General features: G+C 38.7%; 1 protein-coding gene across 1 annotated transcript in view; it reads left to right on the forward strand.

Annotated features, from left to right (window-relative positions):
• Positions 1-11,431, forward strand: part of LOC135462482 (glutamyl aminopeptidase-like) — a 52,202-nt gene extending 40,771 nt beyond the window's left edge. The window contains exons 11-20 of the mRNA XM_064739708.1: positions 25-107; positions 1,732-1,856; positions 3,144-3,199; positions 3,824-3,971; positions 4,266-4,339; positions 5,879-5,983; positions 6,680-6,847; positions 8,108-8,248; positions 10,324-10,405; positions 11,339-11,431. Of these exons, the coding sequence (XP_064595778.1) occupies positions 25-107; positions 1,732-1,856; positions 3,144-3,199; positions 3,824-3,971; positions 4,266-4,339; positions 5,879-5,983; positions 6,680-6,847; positions 8,108-8,248; positions 10,324-10,405; positions 11,339-11,431 (1,075 nt within the window). The remainder of the gene's footprint in view (positions 1-24; positions 108-1,731; positions 1,857-3,143; positions 3,200-3,823; positions 3,972-4,265; positions 4,340-5,878; positions 5,984-6,679; positions 6,848-8,107; positions 8,249-10,323; positions 10,406-11,338) is intronic.
• Positions 11,432-24,110: the final 12,679 nt, after the last annotated feature.

Below are 24,110 nucleotides of genomic sequence, written 5' to 3' on the forward strand. Positions count from 1 at the left end.
TGTTACTGCATTTTCCTCCCCCAGTTATAAGTGGTATGTCCCATTCACCTACATCACTCAGGAGCGGCGAAACGACGTTAAGATTGAGTGGATGGCCATGGGGTCAGGTAAGCACGAATATGCATTTCTTGCATTAAGAACAGTCTCATGTATGTGATAGCAGTCCTCTCATAAAAAAAGTGATACCGTGAGATAAAAAGTTATCGTATGTTGTGATAAGTTATCCCACATGTACAGTATGTTCATGGTATATGATGACAACAATTTCATATGATAACTGTTATCTTACATGTATGTTCATCTTGTGTGATGACAGCAATTCCATATGATAACTGTTATCTTACATGTATGTTCATCTTGTGTGATGACAGCAATGTCATATGATATCTGTTATCTTACATGTATGTTCATCTTGTGTGATGACAACAATTTCATATGATAACTGTTATCTTACATGTATGTTCATCTTGTGTGATGACAGCAATTCCATATGATAACTGTTATCTTACATGTATGTTCATCTTGTGTGATGACAGCAATTTCATATGATATCTGTTATCTTACATGTATGTTCATCTTGTGTGATGACAGCAATATCATATGATAACTGTTATCTTACATGTATGTTCATCTTGTGTGATGACAGCAATTTCATATGATATCTGTTATCTTACATGTATGTTCATCTTGTGTGGTAAGTTATCTGACACAGTCTCAATTATTTATTTACTGGGGTTTTACGCTGTACTCACACTGCATATTTCACTTACACGATCGCTGCCAGCATTATGGTGAGAGGAAACCGGGCACAGCCCGCGGAAAACCCACAACTATGCGCAGGCTACTGCGGACCTATCCACGTACCACAAAGAAGGATCCGAGCACGAGCCAGATTTGAACTCACAGATGTCTGAGTACTGGTACTACGCTATATCATGCTAAATACTCGGCCACGGAGGCCCTTATTTGTCTTATATGACAAAAACTTATGAAAACAATTGAATGATGGGGATTTTTGTCCGTAATTGCCTTAGTGACATGTACCTGAAAAGGAGATATTTTTCCTGAGTTTTTGTCATTAGTTCTGCTTTATCTAAAGTTATTATCTAGAAAGACATTGACTATTATACCCTGATTTGTTTGGCAATGTGGCTTACCATTTGAAAAGTAATTTGATTCGGCCTCCGAGCGCAAAGCCTGTCATTACGCCACTGCACTGTTCTCGATCATGAATTTAGTTAATTATATTGCACCATATTGTAATTACCATTACTATATTCTTTGAATAAGCTTCCGGATGGTTGTCGAAATAATGCAGGATATATGCCTTGAAAAGCGTGTATCCAACATATCGTTAAAAATTATGACTTCTTTCAATAGCGGGGCCTCCGTGGACGAGAGGGCTGCGTGCCAGCGCGATAGAATGACTCAGAAGCCTCTCACACCTGCAGATACTGTGAGTTCAAATTAAGCTCATGCTGGTTTCCTCTCCGACCGTACGTGGGAATGTTTGTCAGCAACCTGCAGATATTCATGGGTTTTTGCAGGCTGTGTCCGGTTTCCTGCCACCACAATGCTGGCCACGGTCGTATAGGTGAAATATTCTTGAGAACATCGTAATACACCAGTCGATTAAATAATGGCAATTAAGAAGTTGCAAGATTTAGAGCTGGATAACAAATGCCATTATCAGGCATAATAAAACGTGTGGTTTTGTGTTTGGATTTTTAGCTTGGATTAACAAAGACAATGACGGCTGGTTGTTGGGGAATGTGAACTACCAGGGATTTTACCGTGTGAATTATCAGGAATCAATGTGGGCCAAACTCACCAAGCAACTCAGGGATGACCACACGGTGAGTACCTCATGCCTCATGAACAAGAGATTGATTCTGAAGGAAACTCGCTTACTCGTCCTTAGGCTATCGGCTTCCATAGATTGGTGCACAAGGCATATAAGTTGTAAATGTAATTTTGGTAATAACTTGCGGTGCATTTATACCTGCCAAATTAGTTATATTTTATATCTCTTTTCCCCCATTAATTTGCGACCTCAAGTATTCAGTCTGAAATAAAGAATTATTTTATTTTATTATTATTTTTATTACAAATACAGCCAGCTGTTCTAGTGGACTTAGATCCCTTATAATTTCCATTAAACGCCAGTTATAGTCCAGACTGTTATTGCGGGTAAATCTGTACCTTTAGGGATTGATTGATTATTTATTTGATTGATGTTGTACGCCGTACTCAAAACTATTTCTCCTATATGACGGCGGCCGTATGTGGGAAGGTCTGGCATCAACCTGCGGATGGTCGTGGGTTTCCTCCAGGCTCTGTCTGGTTTCTCCCACCATAAATAAATAAATAAATAAATAAATAAATATATGACGGCAGCCATCATTATGTGGGAGGAAAAGGACAGAACTCACGGGTATGCGCTTGTTTCTGGCAGACTTTCCCACGTACGGCTTTTTAGGAATTGAAAATTATTCATACTGTTTGAACAGTGATCTGAAGAAAATTTCTTTTGGCATTTAAAATAAATAACAATAGTATGGTATGTATGGATTACCGGTTAATCCTTAAGAGGATAAAGAGGGGGAAGCGAGTGTGTTAACAAGTTAATTCTGCACAAGTGTAATGCGTCTGAAACTTTACGTCTACTGTTGGGCATAATGGTACAATTTAAAAGTGCTGTTATGTGTGCCTAAAACTGTTTCAGTCATGGATGTTTGTCCATGTACAGCCAGTCAAGAAACTATTATATTTCAGAGGCGTCCCCATTTTGCTGTCTCGTCAAACGTACCAGGCAGTTCTCATGGAAGGCGTTTGCTGCTCTAGCTATATATGAAAATTCCCTAGGGAAATTCAGAAAGCAGACTGAAAAGTTTGTCTTTCTACTTATTTCTGAATGTTAAGATCTATTAATAATTCTTTAATAGAAAAATAATATCTTATATAAAAGTAACACCGTAATGTTTTCCCCCAAATAGTCTATGTATGTATATTTTAGGATGTGACACTGTCTAAATGACTTTAATCCCGCCGTTTCCGTCTTTCTGTACTGAATACAAGCATCTGTTTGAAAGTCAACGTGAATAATCAGTCTCTCAATTTATCAAGCTTGTTTTGGGTTTCAGTTGATTTCCCAGTCTAACCGGGCCGGCCTCATTGACGACGCCTTGAACCTAGCCAGGTTTGTTTGTTAATTAGACTAGACTAGATCTCATTATCAAAGTTATGTCGTTGAATGCATTATGTTTGTTAATTAGACTAGACTACATCTCGTTATCAAAGTTATGTCGTTGAATGTATGTCTAATCTAGTCAAATGTACATTTCGCGCATGCATGTATGTATCTATTTATACTTGTTTTTTTTTTTCGTGTAACTTAGCAATTTTAAAGTCATATAACAACAAGGAGTCATGACATGTGTGTACGTATACTGTGTCTTCTTGTGGTAGGGCGAGTGCATACCGCTAAAGTGCTGCAGCCACTGAAGTATCACGCAGGAGACACCAGATATGACACCCCGACCAATGACATTATATTGTCACCGGACAAACTCGTCCAGTTTCATTGCTCCTACCGTACAGTGCTGAGCTCGTCATCAAGTAATATTTTAAAGTCGTTGGTATGATCCAACCCGGAATTGATCCCAGGTCGCCCGACTGGGTGCATTTTTGTTACCTATAGCTGGAATCTGTTAAGTCACGTGAATTTCAGCAATATTTGTCGATCAATTAAGTCAATTAATGCAGAGTGAGTTAACCATGTAGCAGACGTGCAATGATATCATTACGTAATCGATTTATATAGAGCCGGCCTTTTGGATTACAACGTTGCCCTCAATGTAACGACTTACCTGGATCAGGAAGAGAGTTATGTCCCTTGGAGAGCATTCAACGCCAACATGGATGTTATAAGTGGACTGCTTACAACAACGGAGACTTACGGCATGTTGGAGGTAGGTACGTCTTGCCCAAATTAGCACTGATGAGTATTGTTATATGACTTATTAATTCCTAGCCGATTTAAACTACATAAATTTGTAATAGAAAGCACTCGGCTTGGCGTAGCGAGGATTTTGCACGCCTGTGGCACCGGATCAGAGGAAATTTGTTAAATTCCCTATCTGAACTTTTTTAAAAACTCAATCTGTCAAAAGCATAATAATGAATTCTCAAATAAATTTATAAATGTTTAGATTCCGGTATAGACTCTTTAAATACTATTTTACGGCCATTTGTTTTTATTTCAGAGATATTTAAAGAAACTTGTAGCTCCTGTGTTCAGGAGAATCGGGGTTTCTGTCACCGGATCACTACCAAAAAAGTAAGAGGCGACGTTTTTTAGGCAAATTTGTCAATATTTTTCATAAATGTTTCTTCCGTCGTTGCTTAGCCTACATTTCTGATGTTTCTAATATTCCGATAAAGCAGTCCCCAGGGAGAGGGCTGTTTATAGATTTGTCCAGATATGTCCGCCGCCGGTGTCCCCGCCACGTTTTGTTTGGAGAATTGCTCCCCGTCCGTAAGTACACTCGTGACAAGATTTCATACATGGGACATGTAGATCTAGGGAATTTGTTTCATGCAGGTGATACTGAGGTCAAAGGTCTAAATCACTGGTCACACGTGTGCTAACAATATTTTCACCAAGCTTTGGAGTAAACCGTTATTTTATTTATTTATTTGATTGATTTTTACGCCGTACTCAAGAATATTTCACTTATACGACGGCGACCTCTGTTATTTTAAATTCCACTCCTACTCTAAGGTTGCGAACTGAATACCTTTTGACGAAAATTGGTCAAAATGTGAAGGTTATCCAGAAGTTAAAATTTTGTGGAACAATTTGCCCTGTTCAAATTTCCCCAGATTTTAATATTTTCCACTTCATTCATGTGACTACATATGTCTGCCGAGTTCGTTTCATCCAGGTCATACTGGGGTCAAAAGTCAAGATCACTAAGGTCACATATACTTAAATCTTGTTACCAAGTTTCAGAGTAAACCGTTGTATTCAGTTTCATGAAACTAGGTATTATCATTTCTGCACTAGTATGGCGTAAAACACCAATGAAATAAAATAAATACACCTCTTACACGAATGTTGCAAGTTGAATGACTTTTGATAAAAACTGTCCTGAAGGCTAGGTCACCCAGAAGTAAAATTTTAGGGGAAAAAATTAACTTTGTTTTTATGCATGCGTAGCTTTTTTCACTTATATGGAGTTTGTGTCTTGCTATCATGTTGTCGTGAAAGGTCAAGGTCACTCATAACTCACGCATGTGCTTAAACCGTTATCTGAAATTTCATGAAAATTGGTGTAGGGCCTATATCATGTACGCAAGGAAACTGCGAACTGAATGGGTGTTGAGGAAAATTGGTCCGAAGGTCAAGGTCATACTGAGGTTGAAACATCAGGTCTCTGCTTATGTTTTTGTCATTCAGAAACACGTCTTCTGTTTCGATAATAAAATTCAAAATTTTTGATTAGCACATTTCGTTGACGGATATGACGAACAGTATTTCAACAACCAAATCCACGTGTACACTTACGCCCATTGCAAAACGCAGTTTGTTGGTAATAATTGACAATTACGATGTATGGAAAGTTGCGTTTCCACTCCAGGAACTACTGTTTTTCGTAGCTCTTTTGTTTGGTATATCATCATACTTTCCAAAAACTTCATTAAACAGATTCTGAAAAGAACCGGGCTTACTGTGCAACGTAGTCCTGCAGTGATTTACTGTATGTGGACCTTGAGATCTGTCCTCTCTAAGACGATAGCAATGAGCAATGGTTTACGGTAAATGCAACACAGGCATAAACTACAGGCTAATATGACACATTTCTTACATTGCTAGGTATTTAAGACGGATTATTCTGGACGTAGCGTGTCGGGCCGGAGTGAAAGAAGCCGTGGAATATGCTCATGCGATGTTCAGGGATTGGATGGTGAACGGAACGAGGTATGGAAAGGGACGCAATCTCATCCCACACATCTCTCATGTGACATGCGCTCAGTGTTTTATAGTCGATGGAGAAAGCATCACAAGTGAACACCATGATAGTCATTGTGCAGTTAGCATCTATCTTTTTCAATGGTCTGTTTGTTGACAAGATAATTATACCTATACCGACAAAAACCTGAACGGATATGGAGCAGAACACGTTTATTATTGAATGAAGTCAGCAGAGATAGATAGCGGTTTTTCTTGCTATGCTGGGCTTGGTGCAAATGGGGTCTTACCAAATAAAATGAATCGTCCAGTGATGTATGTTGGACAGTGGGTGACGTGTTTTTTCTCCTAGGCCTTAAAATGTGAAGGGTACTTTGTATGCTAGAAAGGGAATACACGAATTATTATTTTGTTATTCGTTAGTATGAATCACAGGTAACGCGGTTGTCTGAACAATCAGAATACCAAACCCGATTTTGCCACTGTTATCTTCCTGTAAAGCTGTGACTTATAATAGAGCACATAACGACAAGAAATCGTTCAGTTCTGAATTAAAATAAACCCTTTTGTAAACTTTTTCTTTACAAAAATCCCAATGCAAAAAATGACCGAATTAGCAATCGATGCTTGTAATCGATTGCGTTTAATGATCTAAATTATACATGTGTTCACAAATACATGGTCTAAAAATACAACATTTTGCAGACTTCCGGCGGATTACGCCTTGACAATCTACAGCGTAGGTATACGGGAAGGTGGCGAAGAAGAATGGAACTTTCTTTGGAAGAAATCCGTGGAGACGAACGTACCAACTGAGAAGTCGACGATGTTGGAAGCCTTGGCTCAATCGCGCCATCTGTGGATTTTGTGGAGGTTAGTAAAAAAAATTTAAAAAAGGAGATGAGTTAGGCGGTGTCATTAGACCGTTTTCTCATGCGTAATGTTTCTAATTACTAATTAGGTGATGTGAGGCCCGGTTAAACCACTTTAAGACGGTTTATTTGCGGTGTTGTTTCAGTTTTAATGCACGTATCGGATCATAATTCATAGTTTTCCTTGATATTTTCCTTATAAGTGATGTATCTCATGCTTATAAGTTTTAAAATACGAACATCGCTATTCATCTGATATGAGTATACATTGTTTCTTCAAATTTTTGGTACACTTTTTATGCTCTCTTAGCCAGTATTGTAGCAGGAATATTTTGTTTCGTTTTTCTCACGTGGTTAGACTATCTAGTGAACAATATACTCACATCGTTACTTTTCGCATCAACAGGAAAAAAATGTAATATTCTGCTTTCAGCAGCACGAATATCTATCCCAAATGTTAGAAGATTTAGGGTAAGCGTAAAATCCGACGTTCTTAATATTAACATGCAGTCTAAGATCTGCGGATGTACCAGCAGAGAATGGGTTTGAACTTGTGACGCCATTTATCAGAGGCTAGTGTAAACTGTTCACATAAGCATTAGGAACAAGGTTGAAGAGCATGTTTAACTTGGAAAGTTAGTCTTTCAATTTAGATTGATGACAGTCACAAAGTGATACGCTTAAAAATAATCGTTTTTATTAAGTTTTGAATATGGTTCTTAAATCCGGTACATTTGTAAAGATGACGCAAACGTTTCGTACACATACTGTTTCCTCCGTGGTTGTTTGAGAACATGGCTTCCGTTCCCAACAGAGATCGTTGAATTTATGCCACAGTTAATGCGGTGTTCTGTCAAATTTTCGTACGTGGTAAGGTATGGCAGCAACTTGTGGTCGTGGGTTTCTTGGGGCTGTTATCGGTTTCCTCCCGCCATAATGCTGGACTTCTACGTACACGTCAAATATTCTTGAGTACGGCCCAGAACACCAATCAAATAAATAAATCAATGACTATACGCTTTTTGCTTAATCAGATAGTAAACTTGTCTGCCACATGTATTCACAAAACATACTGTATACCACATGCTTGTTGAGCGTTTAATAGATATGATTTTTATGTTTTGAAATTGTGTCGATCATTAGTATCCTTTTCAGCGGTGATCTTCATTTTGTATTTTTGTAAATTTGCAACTATGGAAATTGTGGGTATTAAATTTTAGGAATATTTAGATCATATTTTTGTGTATTTTTTTCCTTTCAGATATGTAAATTGGGTGTTTGATCAGCGCATGATTGATATGCAAGATGTCCGACTGTTATTCGGGTTTTTAGAGAAGAACCCAGTTGGTCGCATGGTCTCCAGGCAGTTCGTAAGCGAGCATTGGGAAGAGTTTATTCGAAGGTATGAGCAATTGTGGTCAAGCGTCAGTTCGGGCCTCCATGGCCGAGGGTGTTATCACGCCAGTGCGGCGCAATTGCCCACGAGCGTCTCACCAACGCGGTCTCTGTGAGTTTATGCTGGCTTCCTCTCCAGCCGTCTGTGGGAAGGTCTTCAAGCAACCTGCTAATGGTCGTGGGTTTCCCCCGGGCTCTGATCGGCTTCCTCTCGCCATAATGCTGGCTATAAATGAAATATTCTTGAGTACCGTGTAAAACACCAATCAAATAAATGAATAAATATATAAATAAATGAAAAGCCAGCTGGTTCACGCAACATTTGGGCTCCTATTGTCTATTTCTTTTAACTTGTCGCCTATATTCAGGTCTGCAAAATCACGCGTAACACCACAGGATCTAGACATAGATACATTCGACATACATATTATTGCAAGGAAAATGCGATTAGAATACTTTTTCAAATTCATAACTCATGTTTAACTTCACAATTTTGATTCGACACAAAGAATCGAATATTTGGCATGCTCGATAATGGGCGTGGGGAGTAATTTGTTTCGCTATAGCCACGTCCAATGTGGCTTGAACAAACTCTCAACAATAAACAAACTCTCATGGAACAGTAGTGCTGTCTGCCTACTTGACTAACAATACCAGATTTGATTATTCATGATCACTTGCATTGTTATTCAAGTAGGTGGACATCAGTAATATGTTCCAAGGGGTACAAGAGTAGCTTCCCCTTGTAGAGAGATGGCGATTCCAACCCTTATTGTGTAACGTGGTACCACTGCAGACATGCACAACTGGAACAATGTCCGATTCTATGAAATGAAAATTATCCAGATGAATTTAATCCTGTCAGAAGGAAGTTACACGGTTGTCACATTCATCGGCAGTCCCTACGTAAAGATTACAAGGCAATATTCTCCGTTCTAAAGAGAGAAAAATATATAAGCCAGTGCCTTCGTTGCGTTTTAACAAAAATGGTGATAGAGGGCCCACGCTGAGTTACGATATAGCGGAACTGTAAAACCGTATATATGCATACATACGCAACGAGTTCCACGGAAGATGCCTCAGACTTTCGCCTATTTCAGCCGATGACTGATGCTCTAGTAATACTGCACAGTAGGTCAAAGGTCGAAATAAGAATGTTGTCCGAGAACTCCACGTCGTACGTCGTCAGAAGTATGTCCGTCTACTATGGGAGAGAACTTTGAAAGATTAACATCACGATAAATAATCAGCTATGCTAAGTTACCGATCCTATATTCACACTGTGCTTTGTCATTCTTGCTCTCTTCACTGTTTATAGACATCACAGTTTAGAAATACTATTACATATTTATCGCACAAGCTGCTGTCAGAGTGTAGGCCTATTTGGTGGCTATTGAAGAGCCACGCCTATCCAGCCGAGAAAATGCAAAAAGAAAAATATATAATTAAACTATTAAATTTAAATGTAATAAATTCAACTTCATATACTAGTAACAAAAGATGTGTTTAAACTCACCTACAGATTGTTTTTTGTTTTGCCGTCAAGAACAGAATCTGTGATGATTCCACAACAACTGTCTGTTGTACATGTGGAAAGCAATGTATAGGGCTGCTTGATGTTTTTGACGAGCGGATCCAGTCCAGGCCAAATAATGCCAAATAAAATAAAAATACAATTCAAAGTTTAAATATGACAAATTTAATCCCATCAAATTAACGAAGAGTTTCGTCTCATTCATAGATCACAATATACTTTAATGGTTATAAACATGACGTTTGATAATTTAGTTATTTATCTGATTGACTCAAGAGCATTTAACTTATACGACGGCAACCAGCAGTGTGGTGAGAGGAAACTGGGCATCGCCTAGAAAAAAAACCCCATGTACGAGCAGAGTTGAAGCCAGATTGAGCTGAACTTGAACTCGACCGCACTGGTGAGAGGCCTCTGAGTCATTTTGCCGCGCAAGGTTATATAGTTTGTCTTCCAGATCAGATTCTGTGATCGTTCCTGTGCATTTACCTGGTGTGAATTTAAACGTTATTGCTCTCTTGACAATACAGATGTATTTCTGTTGATAGGTTTGAATACGACTGGTTCTCACTGCGGGAAATTATCCCTCACTTTACAGCTTATATCAGCTCTACCAACGAGCTGGAAGAGGTAAGATGTGTTTCTACCTAAGCGACTAAAACAGTTTCTAAGAAAAAAGGGGACTGCTCTGTTACCGTTTGAGGCATTATAAGGGTGTGTGAAACACGCATGAATGAGTCTAGTCAACACCGGAAAGAGGCGCTTGTGGCTTGTAGCATAGCATTCAATCTAACCCGTATTCTGGCTGACCATGTGCAAGTATAGTGGGAACATACTTTCCCACTGGATCTTGAATGTGATGTATGTATATTAAATATGATGATAACACAGAGTTTTGAGTATTTCTAGACCAGTGGAGGTATTGATGAATTGTTGTGATAATCAGGGCATTTCTTTTAACCCACTTTTGCTTGAGTCATGGTGCTATAGAACGTATAATTTGTTACCATTCAAGGATCGAACTGAGGATCCATAGGTAGTCTGAGCTCCAGTGGATTATATCTGTGTGCCCTTTTATCATATTCATCTATCTTAATGTGTCAATCTGCTTTAGAAGTGTTTTAATCTTGACATTTATTATTATTATTATTCACCTTACTCAGGAAATTTTGACTTGTACTATGCCAGTAATTGTGTTACAGGTATTATCTTGAATTATGTATGTGTTAAAACCTTGCTAAGTAACAATTTCTTAATGCGAGGGTAGATAGCATTGTTGGTCAGTAGAACCAGCTGAGATCAGAGGAAATTCGCGCTCTTCGCCATAAACCTGACAAAACTTATACTGACAAAATATATAAGTTTGTAAATAAAATTCAACGTATAAATATATAATTACATCAAATGATATATGGTAAATATATGTGAATAGATAAACACGCCAAAATAAATACAGAAAAAATGGTAATATAGAAACATATGGCAACAAGTGAACAAATAAGTAAATACATGAATGCTTCAACAAGTAAGAAAAGTAATGCTTGGTTGTTGTTGTTGTTACAGCTGGAAAGATTGTACAAAGCGCACCCCCCAAACACAGCGGTGAAGGCGGCAGCCAGTTCCCTTGCACTAATACGGTGGGGCATAGAGCTATAAATTTATTTATTCATTTATTGATTTATTTATTTATTTATTTATTTATTATTGAACACAATGGCATTTGACGTCGTACTAAAATTATTCACTTACATTGTATGGGTGAAGGAAAGATGATTGCCCCGAGTAAACAGCCACCCTACGTCGGTACCTGGGGCCCGTTTCACAGAGCGCACCTAGCAGTACGTCCTCGTAACTACCATGGCAACGTAACACCTGCAGTACTGGTCGCCATGGAACGTAACGTTACGTGCGTTTTGTGAAACGACCCACAGGTACGCCAACTGACTTGCAACGTGCAACTTGTAGATGGTCGTGAGTTTCCCCCGGGGCTTTGCTCGGTGTCTTCCCACCACAATCGGTTTCCTCCCACCATAATGCTCACCGCCGTCGTATGAGCGTAATATTCTTCATTGCGGGGTAAAATACCAGTCAAATAAATAAATAAATTAATTTCTACCAGGTATAATTTACACTTCAATAATATTCATTTGTATACTTTATACAGATTGCATATATAAACCACATATACGTGTTTGTTAATAACAACAAAATGGTAGATTTATTTTACCGCAGCCGAAACAACAAGAGCTGGATTTGAACTTGTGACTTGGGTGGGGATGAGCCTGATAGTTTCATAACAAATTTCAATGCCCATGGTGTTGTCTATACGATTTTAATCAGTCCATTTTTTTATGCATGATTCTGTTATTTTTTTTATCAACAACGATTTGTGCTGAACATATTCAGAATCGGTATTTCCGATTTGGCATTTAACTTCAATGTTTGGACTTCAACGTTTCGATTCATTTTTTTTATGTATTTCTTTAGGGCGAATATTCGCTGGATGGATCGATGTTACCCCGTGGTCACGTCATGGCTCAGTCAACAAATTGGGAGCGATTTCGCGCCCACTAAGAGACGCGGTTATATCACATAAGAAAAGTAGTTCCAACAAGAAAATAGTCCCAGACATAAAGAGTTACAGCAAGAAATGCCTCATAAGGGACAGAGCTAAATGTTCTATTTTTGGTAAGCTGGTATGTCAGAAACAAGAAATATTGTGGGCAGGAAAACAATTAAGTTAAAGATAAACAATTTAAGAAGGAAATACCGGTAGTTTAAAAGGTGACTAGTTTAAGCAAGAAATATATTAATAAGGGGTGAATTGGAATTTTTATATTTGTCCTTTGACATGTATATACATACAAATACTGGGAGATCTACAGAGGAATCAATGTACAGATGCTCCATGTATGTTGAAATTTACAATTTGGGTGCGACTTGGCATCAAATGAGAAATGGAATATATCATAAGAAAAAATAGCAGGTAATGTTATTATATTTTTTTCTTTAAATATGTATATCTGTCGTTTGATACGTGCACGGAAGACGTTCATAAAGAAATACGAAGGACATGTAAGAGCATCGTTTGTTTGTTTTTTTTTGTTACTGTATTGCAATGGATGTGTACTGTCTATGAGATTATGAGAACAGGACACCTAAAAGTGTGACGTATTACGCAGGAAAACAGAGAGGAGCACATAGCTTTGTAAAGGCCTGGAGAGAGGTGTGTGTGTGTGTGTCAGTTCCTCAGTGTTGGCATAGACAGACTGCTAGGCCGTCTTCTGTATACTTGTAAACTTGCGATATAGTACGAGATTCTGTAGGTGTAGCCATCTAATATTTATTATTCACCAGTGTATTTCAATAGCATTTTGGTATGCTTCCATCATTTAAAACGATTTATTACTGTTAGAACTTTTATCTTTATAATCCAATCATTGTATAAACAAGCACCGTCGTGTGCTAAATAAAATACAACATAAACAACATTTTTTTTTCATCAAATTATTTTTTGGTTATTTATAACTCTTCCTTTATTTTTTCGTTCAAATAATGCTACATTTCTTAAGTACCGGTATCAAAACAGAAAGTATGTCAGGTTACATCTTACTTTCACGGAATGCTTAGAGAAAGTGTGAACGTTACGAACGCCTTTGATTAAAAAAGTAAGTATGTAAAGTTGCATCGTATTTTCACGGAGTGGTGTAAATAACTGTAAACATTACGGACGCGGTTAATAAAATAGAAAGTATGTCAAGTCACATCACATTTTTGCTGGATGGCGTAAGAAAAAGTGTGAACATGACGAACGCGGTTGAATGCTGGCTTTATTTGACGCACGTTGACGGAATTCCAATTCTGTCGCTGTTACAATTTTTTTTTCGTCTATTTAAAGTAATTACGATAAATGACCTAACAAAGTATATACTTTTATAACTCTAAAAACGCTACTGATGTGACATTGTTCATAATTATGTCATGTGGCCAGTCAAATATAACTATTTATTATAAATCATCCTGTGAAGTGGATGTTATACTCGTGTATCTTTCATAATTTTCATACTTTAGAGTTGTCTTCGATATTACAAGTGAAGATCGTAAAGCATCTGTCGGAATATTATCATGTGTACAATTTATATGATATCAATTTATAACTTATGTCGTGGACGATCTATGGATAAGGAGTGACGTTATTGCTACGTATGTATGACGTCACGCTTGACAAATATGCTTGTATTTTACGAGCTGAGCAGTAATTATTTTTCGTAATGCATTTCCGAGTCAACAACTGTGGATTTTATTTGTTTGATTGAAATAGAAATGAAAACATCTTCCTGAAACGTTATATAGTTTATAGAGAGTATCGATTTTTGTTCACAAGAAGTAGAAGTTAAGTGAAGAAAACGTCAGCTGCATGTATTTTGTGCCCATGACACTTTTGAGATAATGTTTACTGGTGTACGAAACGGAGTTTTCCTGTAACCTTACGTGCTGCAAACACGTCAGCAGAGTTATGCGTCATTCTTTAGTTATATCACCGGTGAATTCGTGAAAAAATAGCATTGGTCTAATTTACTTAGTGCGCGCTGCTCGTGTAATTCGATTAGCTTATGGTTTTACAATACAGTGTTACGTCTTCGCCATGCCCACGTGCACGTCCCGCACTCGTAGCTTGTTAGGGAGTAACTTAGAAGGATACAGAATCGACGCTGATTGGAGATAAGGCTTTCTTGTGATAAATCTTAGAGCCTTGGTCACGCTTGAATAAATGTACCATACCTAAAATTCAGCTTAGTCAAGGCATATCCTGGACTTGCCTATCTCTCATACCAGCCAATCAGAATCGACTCTGTCCCTTTAAGCCTCTTGTGAATGGCGTATAATATTAGCGTGCAATTGCTTCTCTTGAGTCATGAAAAAAGCGAGAGCTCACATCCAGACCATTGAGATTGTAAATGTCCCTATCCCATCATATTTATACAGAGGTTCTGTTTCTTTTAGCTAAAAATATGAAATCCTTCACCTGTTGCTATGTTAGTTGCAAATCTTCAGGTGAACAACATCTCGGCTCAGATGGACAGTCGAAGGGGAGGTAACTGGAGACTAACAGGGGAAAGCTTAAACATGATAACGTCTTTTAAAGTTAAGGAAAATTAGGTCGTGTTCGCTAAATAACTTACAGATAAACTTATCTGCTTATCAGAAAGAAACAGACTTATCTTTTTCTACAAATTTCTAAACAAAATCTATGTATTTTCTGGAATTGTTGCATTTTTCATTCCGCCATAACAGGCCATGGGTTTACCTCCACGTGCAGGGCATGTACAAATTGTAAATTAATTTCATTGGAAGCATATACATACTATAGTTAATATCACGATAAACATTTAAAATATAAATGACCTCCTTTTCTTCCTTTATTTAGGTACATGTAATTCTCAAGCCAGGTCAAAGGACTGTCCTATGAAGGCTTGCTTTTTGCTACTGTTTGCTGATGTAGATACTGATGCGTATATAGAAAAATGGACCAATTTGTAGATGAATGGACCAATGTCTATACTTAAAAAATTAATGTCTTAATTTTAACACAAAATCTTTTGTTTGAGTATTGCTAGAATGCACTCTACTACTGCTGCAGATTGTTCTGTTAAGTAAAATTCAACATAAACATTCTGTTAGACTTCTTCGTTGAAAATGATACAGTATTATGCTATAATAACAGAACACATTCTAGCATTTCTCTGACAGCAGGCGGTCTGTTAAAACTAATACATTAACTTTTTGAATGCAGACTGAAATTAATTCTTTTCCTGATACATTATGACAAATTCTCATTTTTTCCCTTCATTTTGCCTCTTGTAAACTCGGAGCAAATCTCCCATTATATTTCCATTACAAATCTGTAAATACATACTATTTGACAAATGACAATAATATTTTAATATTGTATATTCGATATTCATGTTATTGACGTTTGTATATAAAGTAAATGTGTCATTTCTTGTAGCTTTGTATGGATATGTCGTGTATTTTACTCTACCTGTGAGATTGTAAAAGAAGTACACGTTTGTAAACGTTATGTCATAATAAACTATTGTAAAAGTGAATTGGATGGGTTTTGGAACCATGTTTACTGTCTTTATAGCCTTGAAATGCCTTTTATTTGTTTGCCGCGTATTTGACATCTTTGCCAGGGTTATTATAGCGATATGACGTTTGCCTTGATCAGTTCGATGGATGGCGTTGTCGGTATATATGCAATGCTGCCTCAGTCTAAGGCCATGCCAAATACAACCAATCTGATACTCCGCCTAGATCTGAGACCTGATTTATTCCCACAGTGCTGCCTCATTGTATTGCCGTGTTAAAGAAAACCGAGATGATATTCCGAATACAGATCTGGGGTCATATGTATCAAATATCTTAAGGCTTAAATCCAAAATTAAAAACACACCTACAATTAAAATGTTTGTTCAAGTAGGCCTAACATTTGTACACAGGTTCTTTATTGCACGACATTGTACAAAAGCACAATTTCAGTTCTTTCCTGTTTTGAGTTTGACTTTATAAGCACTTGCAATTTCTGACTTAAGTCTTAAGTTGCTTGATAAATACGGGCCAAGTACTCTTGCATTCACTAATATGGAACTCAGTATTATCCAGTTTGCGTAATATGCCAAAGATGCACGCTACGAAAACATGTTTCCTTCAACCCCACAATAATTCTGTCACTTTTTCGTGAACAACGTAATATTACAACGTCACAATTAACACAAATCTACCTGGCCTGCGGATTGAAATCCAGACTTGGCTGACCGCCATTTTCAATTCGCGTCGGCCGTATTCTGCATTGGATTGGATTCAACCGAACAGCTGGATTGAAACCACGAAGATGTCATCATTAAAATAGCGATTGGCAACTTGTTTTGAACAAATATGTCATTTGTTTGCTAATAATAGGCCGAAAAAACTGTGAACGAAAAAGGGTGATCTGAAGTTTTATAGGAGCAGCCAAAGTTCACCGTTAGGTAGCTATTTACGTCTCACCAGCGCGTCAGCACGGACATATGTTCCTGAGTGCACAGTGAAAATCAGCTCTCACACCTGGCAGGTTTTTATATTTAAACCCTTATTGACAATTTATACCTATACTTTACGGTTTATGCCGATTTCATCGTAAAGGTGTATTTTGCGGGAAAGCACAATAGCAATTCACAATGACTATATCAATTCAGTCAAATCGGAACACTGTCCGGTCATACATGGAAAAGGCAACCAGCAACAGTGGATAGTCGTTGGTTCCCCCCAGGGCTCTATCCTATTCAGCCTACCATAATGCTGGCCACCGGCATTTCTATGAAATATTCTTGAATACGGCGAAAAACACATAGCAAATAAATCGATCAATCAAGTCGGAATGGAGGGTCAAACTGAAATATGGTAAGTATCCCATACGACGCTAATGCAGATGTTCTACCGTAACTGTATGATAACGTCTGCATGGATTTTCGTAAATGAAAAAGATTTGGAAAAAGCACATTTTACGCCATTGTGGAAACGATAAAATACGTCTCGATTAACGAAGAATAACATGATGCAGGGCGTAATTGTTAAGTTGAACTTCATATAGGTTACCCATGATTTTTAAAAGGCCTACACTATGTGGATCTATATATGTATACATTTTGGTTATATTCTACATTCAGAAATCCGGCTTCAGATCATCCATAATAATTGCATATCCATCAATATTATTCTAATAATGTGAATTGAATTCCTTTTCTATATTGTTTGGGCAGATAGTCTTTACAATAAAGCAGAATGATGTTATAGATTTTTTGGTCAGCCGAGGGAATGAATTCTTAGTTTCGAAACAAGGCTTATTTAGTTTAATATTATAAGTTAGAAAAAAACGTTCTAAATTCATTTTGTTTACAAGAATATGGATTTTCAATATATCGATGGGGGCCTCCGTGGCTCAGTCGGTTAGCGCGCTAGCGCAGCGTAATGACCCAGAAGCCTCTCACCAATGCGGTCGCTGTGGGTTCAAGACCAGCTCATGCTGCCTTCCTCTCCGGCCGTAAGTGGGAAGGTCTGCCAGCAACCTGCGGATGGTCGTGGGTTTCCCCCGGGCTCTGCCCGGTTTCCACCCACCATAATGCTGGCCGCCGTCGTATAAGTGAAATATTCTTGAGTACGGCGTAAAACACCAATCAAAAAAAAAAAAAAAAAAAAAATATATCGATGTACACAGTTTGTGTAGTTACGTGTTACTGACTAAAGGCAATTTTTGTTGGGAATATGACTAGTAATGCAGGTAGCTGAATATAGGCGACTGGTTAAAAGAAATAGACGCTATACTGGAGGACAATCACGAGTCTCCCACCGATGTGATGACCGTGAGTTCAAGATCGCTACCTCTCCGGTCATATGTGAGAAGGCCTGGCTGCAACTCTTGGATTCACACAACATGATATTTCCCTTTAGGGTCATTATTAAAATCAGTCTGGCCTGTACTGGTAGCATTCAGAATGCCATGCGGAGAGGCGCCTCCTAGGCTGGTAATCGGTTTCCTACCACAATGCTTTCTGTTGTCGTACAAATGAAATATTTTTGATTATGACGTAACACAGCAATCAGATAAATAAATTCATTAGTATAACAACACATGCAGCCTTGACGTGTACATTTGGACATGAGTCGCCCCATACATGTATTACACATGATCAAGTATTTACGTGTTAGACAGGTGAATCCCACATGTATCGCCTACATTACAATGAGTATGCGCTTTACATACGCAAAAACACGCGTGTATTACATATGTTGAAATTTCCATTCGTGGCACGTACGCAAAATTCCTCAGTCGAAACTTTTCCTTGGCCACATACGTGACAAAAACGAGCGTGTCGAGGGCAGTGACGTCATCATTGTTTATTTTGCCTACACAATTACTCGTCACATACGATATCGATGGTTGAAGGACACACTGGGCGGGGAGAGTGTGTGTGGGTGTGGGTGGGGGTGGAGGTGGGGGGGGTGGTGGTCGGATGTCTTCGGTATAGTGTTCAGGAGTAACATAATATGCAGCTCTTGCCACACTGAAAATTAGACGGCTTCTGTGGACTTATGGTTAGAGCGCAGGTTTCGGAATTGGGAGAACCGGGATCAAAATCAGGTCGGGTCAAACATTTTAGAAATGGTACATGTAGCTGCATTTCTTGATACTCGACACTCAGAAGTTAGAACAAGGAGCCATGACTGAGTGGCGGCGTGCACTCGCCCTGTCACATGAAGACACAATACATGTACACACATCTAATGACTCCTTGTCGTCATATGGCTGAAAAATTATTAAGTACGGCGTTAAACCCTGACCATACATACAAATATACTGTAACGGCTATAGACCAAACCCATTTTATCCTTACTTATTTTTGAAAGCTAAGAGCTTTTATTGCCTCTATTTTTGCTGTCTCTTAATTCCGCTCACAACATGGCGGACAGGAGCGCGTTGATAACTGCAAATTAAACAATGCTCAAAGGAGTTTGAGTTAAATTTATTTATTTATTTGATTGGTGTTTTACGCCGTACTCAAGAATATTTTACTTATACGATGGCGGCCAGTATTATGTTGGGAGGAAACCCGGGGGGAACCCACGACCATCTGCAGGTTTTTGCCAGACCTTCCCATGTTAGTGGGAGTTAAATCATCACTCACATAAACCATGTAAAGGGCTTTAATCATCACTAAGTTTGATCATATAGAGAGTTATTACATTTGTCCTTCCTTGGCGAAATATTTCCCTTCTGGGTTGTAATTTTAGTAAATGTTGCAATACATGTAGAGCATTTTTGTTTGGCAACAGAATAAAGCAATATTTATCGCAAGGCAATCTATGGAGTCTTTCGGCAGATTAACTTTTCCCAAATGGTAAACAAGAAGCAACGAGAGAAATGCGGACGTCAACCTTGAATCGTTGAACATGCTGTTCCATCTAGCATCGGGATTTTCCGGATTACGGGTTCCTAAGTCGTCGATATTTTCCGCAAGGGCTGATCATCCGAGGTTTGCCTAGCCGACGGAGTGCGTGTGGAGGAATGTTGAAGTCGCATTACGACGTCTCCTTTTGCTGACAGCGTCTTATCGGGATCAGGGTAGATCTAGACGTCTCCTAACATCGGAGCAAACACCGTTCTGTCAGTAAATACTATATTATTCGAATCATACAGCATCACAAATCAGAATAAGGCCTGTAAGATCGGTGTAATGGACGGAGAATATTGTTGGTCATAGGCCAGTTTTTGTTTACTATTAGGTTTGATGGTATATGTATTACACGAGGCAAAAACTTGACAAGCAGCTCGGGAAAAGATCATTTGCAATGACACACTGCTTCAGACTTTCCAAAGCTTTCCATACGGCTTCCAAGCTGTCTGTACAGCTTTTGTCGTCCACTTTCTAAAACCGTCCACTTTCTTGATCACAGACCGTTCAAATATATTAATTCTTTGCTCTTCTGAAGAGACCCCAGGTTTGTATAATAAGAGCCAAAAAAAAAAAATAAATAAAATAAATACACGTAATGCATATTAGACAACAAACTCTCGGAACGAGTGAACTGCATGTACCTTGTGGGAACCACACCTCGTATTTTCAACGAAAATAAAACTATTTCAGCACACATGAACCATAGTGTCCGTACTTTAATCCGAAATGAATTTGGTAAGAATGGTAAGGAACAGAATGGATTTGAACCCCAGGCTGAGGGAACCGGTAGTCTAGTGCCTAATTTTTTCATGGCAATGGAAGAAAAAAGAGAAGAAAGAGTTGCAGGATTAAAATGGATTTGAACCGGTGACTGCTCCCGTGTTATTTGAATGGGAGATCTTGTCAATGTTTGTACGTATGTACGCTGGGAGGTTCATATTATTGACAGGTTATTGGTCATAACCCAAAAACTATACCAAGTACAAAAGTAATTCTTAAAGGTTTGAAAACCGGACGTAATCTGAAGATATGTACTTGATCTGTCTACTGACTAATTTTCAGCTTCCGGTGTCCGGTCACGTGGCATTTGAAAAATGACGGTTGTCTTCAGCAGCCAAACTACATCTAATTGCTATCTTGTTTTTTCAAAATTCATGCTCAGGTCATCACTTGGCTAAAACGACCAATAGCAAGCTTCCACATTTCTCCACCGATCTGCATACAATTTTCAATCCTGATACCCCCAGTAGTCTTTTATATGGGTATCAATGTTCAATACAATCGGCTCAGCAGTTCTGGAAATTTTTTTTTAGATTTCCATTCTGCTCCAATATGGCCAAAAAGTGGGTCACAGGTAGGTAAAGGTTTATACTCCAGCAGGTAACCCGAGCGATTTGGTAATGAACATGCGTAGAAAGTTAACAGTTGTGACACGCAATTTTACCTTAAAACGAAAAAAAAAAAAAAGAAGAAAAATAATTTTTGCGAGAACAATAGTGTTCGAAGTGGAGCTTGGAAACGTAATTACATAAGGTAGTTACATGAACAATGTGGCCAATATATCCGGTAATATAACCTCATAGACATCTAATAACCTGCGGTTTTATTTACTTATTTATTTATTAATCTTATATTTTTGTTTTACGCGCCACACTCAAGAAGTTTTTCACTTACATGATGGGGGTCAGCTTTATGGGTGGAGGAAATCTGAGTGCCTGTGGTAAGCCATTGACGAACTTTCCCAAATGTTACTGTTTTAAACCACGACCTTGTCCTCTGCAGTGATTTCCGTATGCCCTTTCTCCCAGGCCAATTACGTCAAGCCTTGTCCCAAAGAAGCGCTTGATCCAGTTTGTGTGGAATGGGTCAGTTCAAGGTTCATCGCCTTAAACCAATATGGTGTGGAAAGATGGGAATGTTTGCATATAACGTGCCAAATGTCGGCCCTTTATCCCGGGATTCCTCCACCCACCTTCGTCCAATAGTAAAATTCTTGAAAATGGTGTTGAAATAACCGTGTAATAAAGTATATGCCTATACTTTTTCGTTACTACATAAACACCGTGCTAACAAAGCCATCAAAGGCACCCCATCATCAGTCAACCCATGTTAAGGGGTGTTGCGGTGATCTTAACACCCATATTGGGTGTAAGCTAATCACTGTTTTTATGTGAGGCACTACTCGCGGCTTTGTGCCTGCGGTGATCACATGACTTTCCAGTGCGGCAGCACTTTGATATTGAGCCCTTTGAGCGTCACGTGAGCGTAGCGTCTTGATATGATAATGAACAATAACGCCATTAATCTCACTGTAGTTTTCAGATCGATGATCAAACGGCTCAACGAAAGGGACAGACTACAGTTACTGAATGGTGTTGTCCTAATTCAAAAACAAAATTCTCAATGACTGCTCACAATAATACTCGCTGGACTCAAAGAGTGTTTTGGATGATATTTGAAAGATATATTACCCTGACAACTCCGGTCCAGACGAGTAAATTGCACAGATCAAGCCAGTAGACGGCAAACAGACAGGCTTAACACTGGACAAGTCCAACGAGCTGTGAAGAAAGTAAAATAGGGCCAAAAACTCGCCGAGCGATCTTTGAAGACTGACGATCTCTCTGGGAAGGCTTTTATCAGGGTGCACTCAACTGTGACGTCCCGGTGGTTTCTAGACGGGGCGAAGTTTCTTCGCTGGGTTGTTGTGTCCTCGTAAAACCACAAACTGGAAAGGCGCTAGCTTCTTGAATGTAGGTCGGAGGACAAGGAAAAGTATTTGTGAAACAGACAATTAGTAGAATCAGTTTTTAAACGCTTTTTGTGTTCTTTTACCTGTATGCCTTCAAAGACTTGAATATAGCGTGACGTCGTGCATGAAGTCTTGTATGACATCGTGTCTTGTTATGTGATACAGAAATATTTAAAAAAATTACTAACCATGTAATATGACGTCATCGCTCTGAGCTCAGACTGGAATGTCATAGAACCAGTGGGTATAAAAGATTAAAATATAATGCCTAACAAAAGGGATATCTACATGTGAAATAACACTTTCATCGGGTAAGGAAATCATCCTGATATTTCCCTATATATGAATAAGAAAAGTATCATATTAAAAATTAAACAATTCCATTACATATTTCCATATCATTTAATGGGTGACTCGAAGACGAGCTACACGAAAGGTCAAAAAGACAGCAGAACGCATCGTTTTCTTCTGTGACTTTGCATTGCGTGTGTACTTCATGTATGCTTTATGAGCATGCACACACTGATAACTGTGACGTAATAAAGGGTGAGTGCTTGAGTGCTTAGGGTTTAACGTCGTACTCAACTATTTTTCAGTCATATGACGACGAAGGAATCATTAGGGTGCATGTACGTGTAATGTGCCTCCTTGTTGCAGGACGGATTTCCACCGCTGTTTTATCTAGTGCTGCTTCACTGAGACGACTTACCGAAGGCAAGTAAGCTTCCCCGCCCGAGCCATTATACTGATACGGGTCAACCAGTCGTTGCACTATCCCCTTTATGCTGAACGCCAAGCGAGGAAGTCACAACTTCCTCTTTTAAAGTCTTAGGTGTGACTCGATCAAGGATTGATCCTGGATCTACCGGTTCCGAAGCGGACGCCCTACCAACTGTGCTATCCGGGCCGGTCGTAATAAAGGGAAGCACCGATTAACTATGCCGGATTCCGAGGTAGTTCCACCAATGGGAAGCTCGCGAGTTTCTAGGTATAAAATACTAAGACAGTGAAACCAGACCCTTGGCGATAGTGTATTACCTCATGTCAACTTAGTGGTGTTAGGGATACATTTCAAAAGCTCCAAATGCTTAGAAAATTGTTGCTATTCATCATTCGTCACTGATCTACAATAACTGAAAATACTGCGTTGTCATCACTTCTGTAGTGCTGCTTCAGTGGAAATAGTCTAAATACAGAACATCTTGTAAATTTCTAGTCAATCAGTCTCGATGCTTCTGTTTTTTCTTTGTTCTTTCTCGAAGCTGCGATGACAATATATAAGGCGGCAGATTTATAGGTTTAGAGAGTCAGTGATATTTGGATAGCTATAAGGTACTGTTGACAGAATGAGTTACGGACGATACGTCACAGCTATAGTTAGAAGAAATTGTTAGTACCTTTTGAGTGGAAAAGCCGGTTTAATTTGGACTAACTGTTGATTGTTGGACGCCATTCTGCTGTTTGTAAACTGTGAGTGAGTGAGTGAGTGCTTGGGGTTTAACGTCGTACTCAACAATTTTTCAGTCATATGACGATGAAGGAATCCTTACGGTGCATGTGCGTGTAATGTGCCTCCCTGTTGCAGGAC

Source organism: Liolophura sinensis, chromosome 2 (assembly GCF_032854445.1).
Source record: "Liolophura sinensis isolate JHLJ2023 chromosome 2, CUHK_Ljap_v2, whole genome shotgun sequence".
Taxonomy (NCBI): domain Eukaryota; kingdom Metazoa; phylum Mollusca; class Polyplacophora; order Chitonida; family Chitonidae; genus Liolophura; species Liolophura sinensis.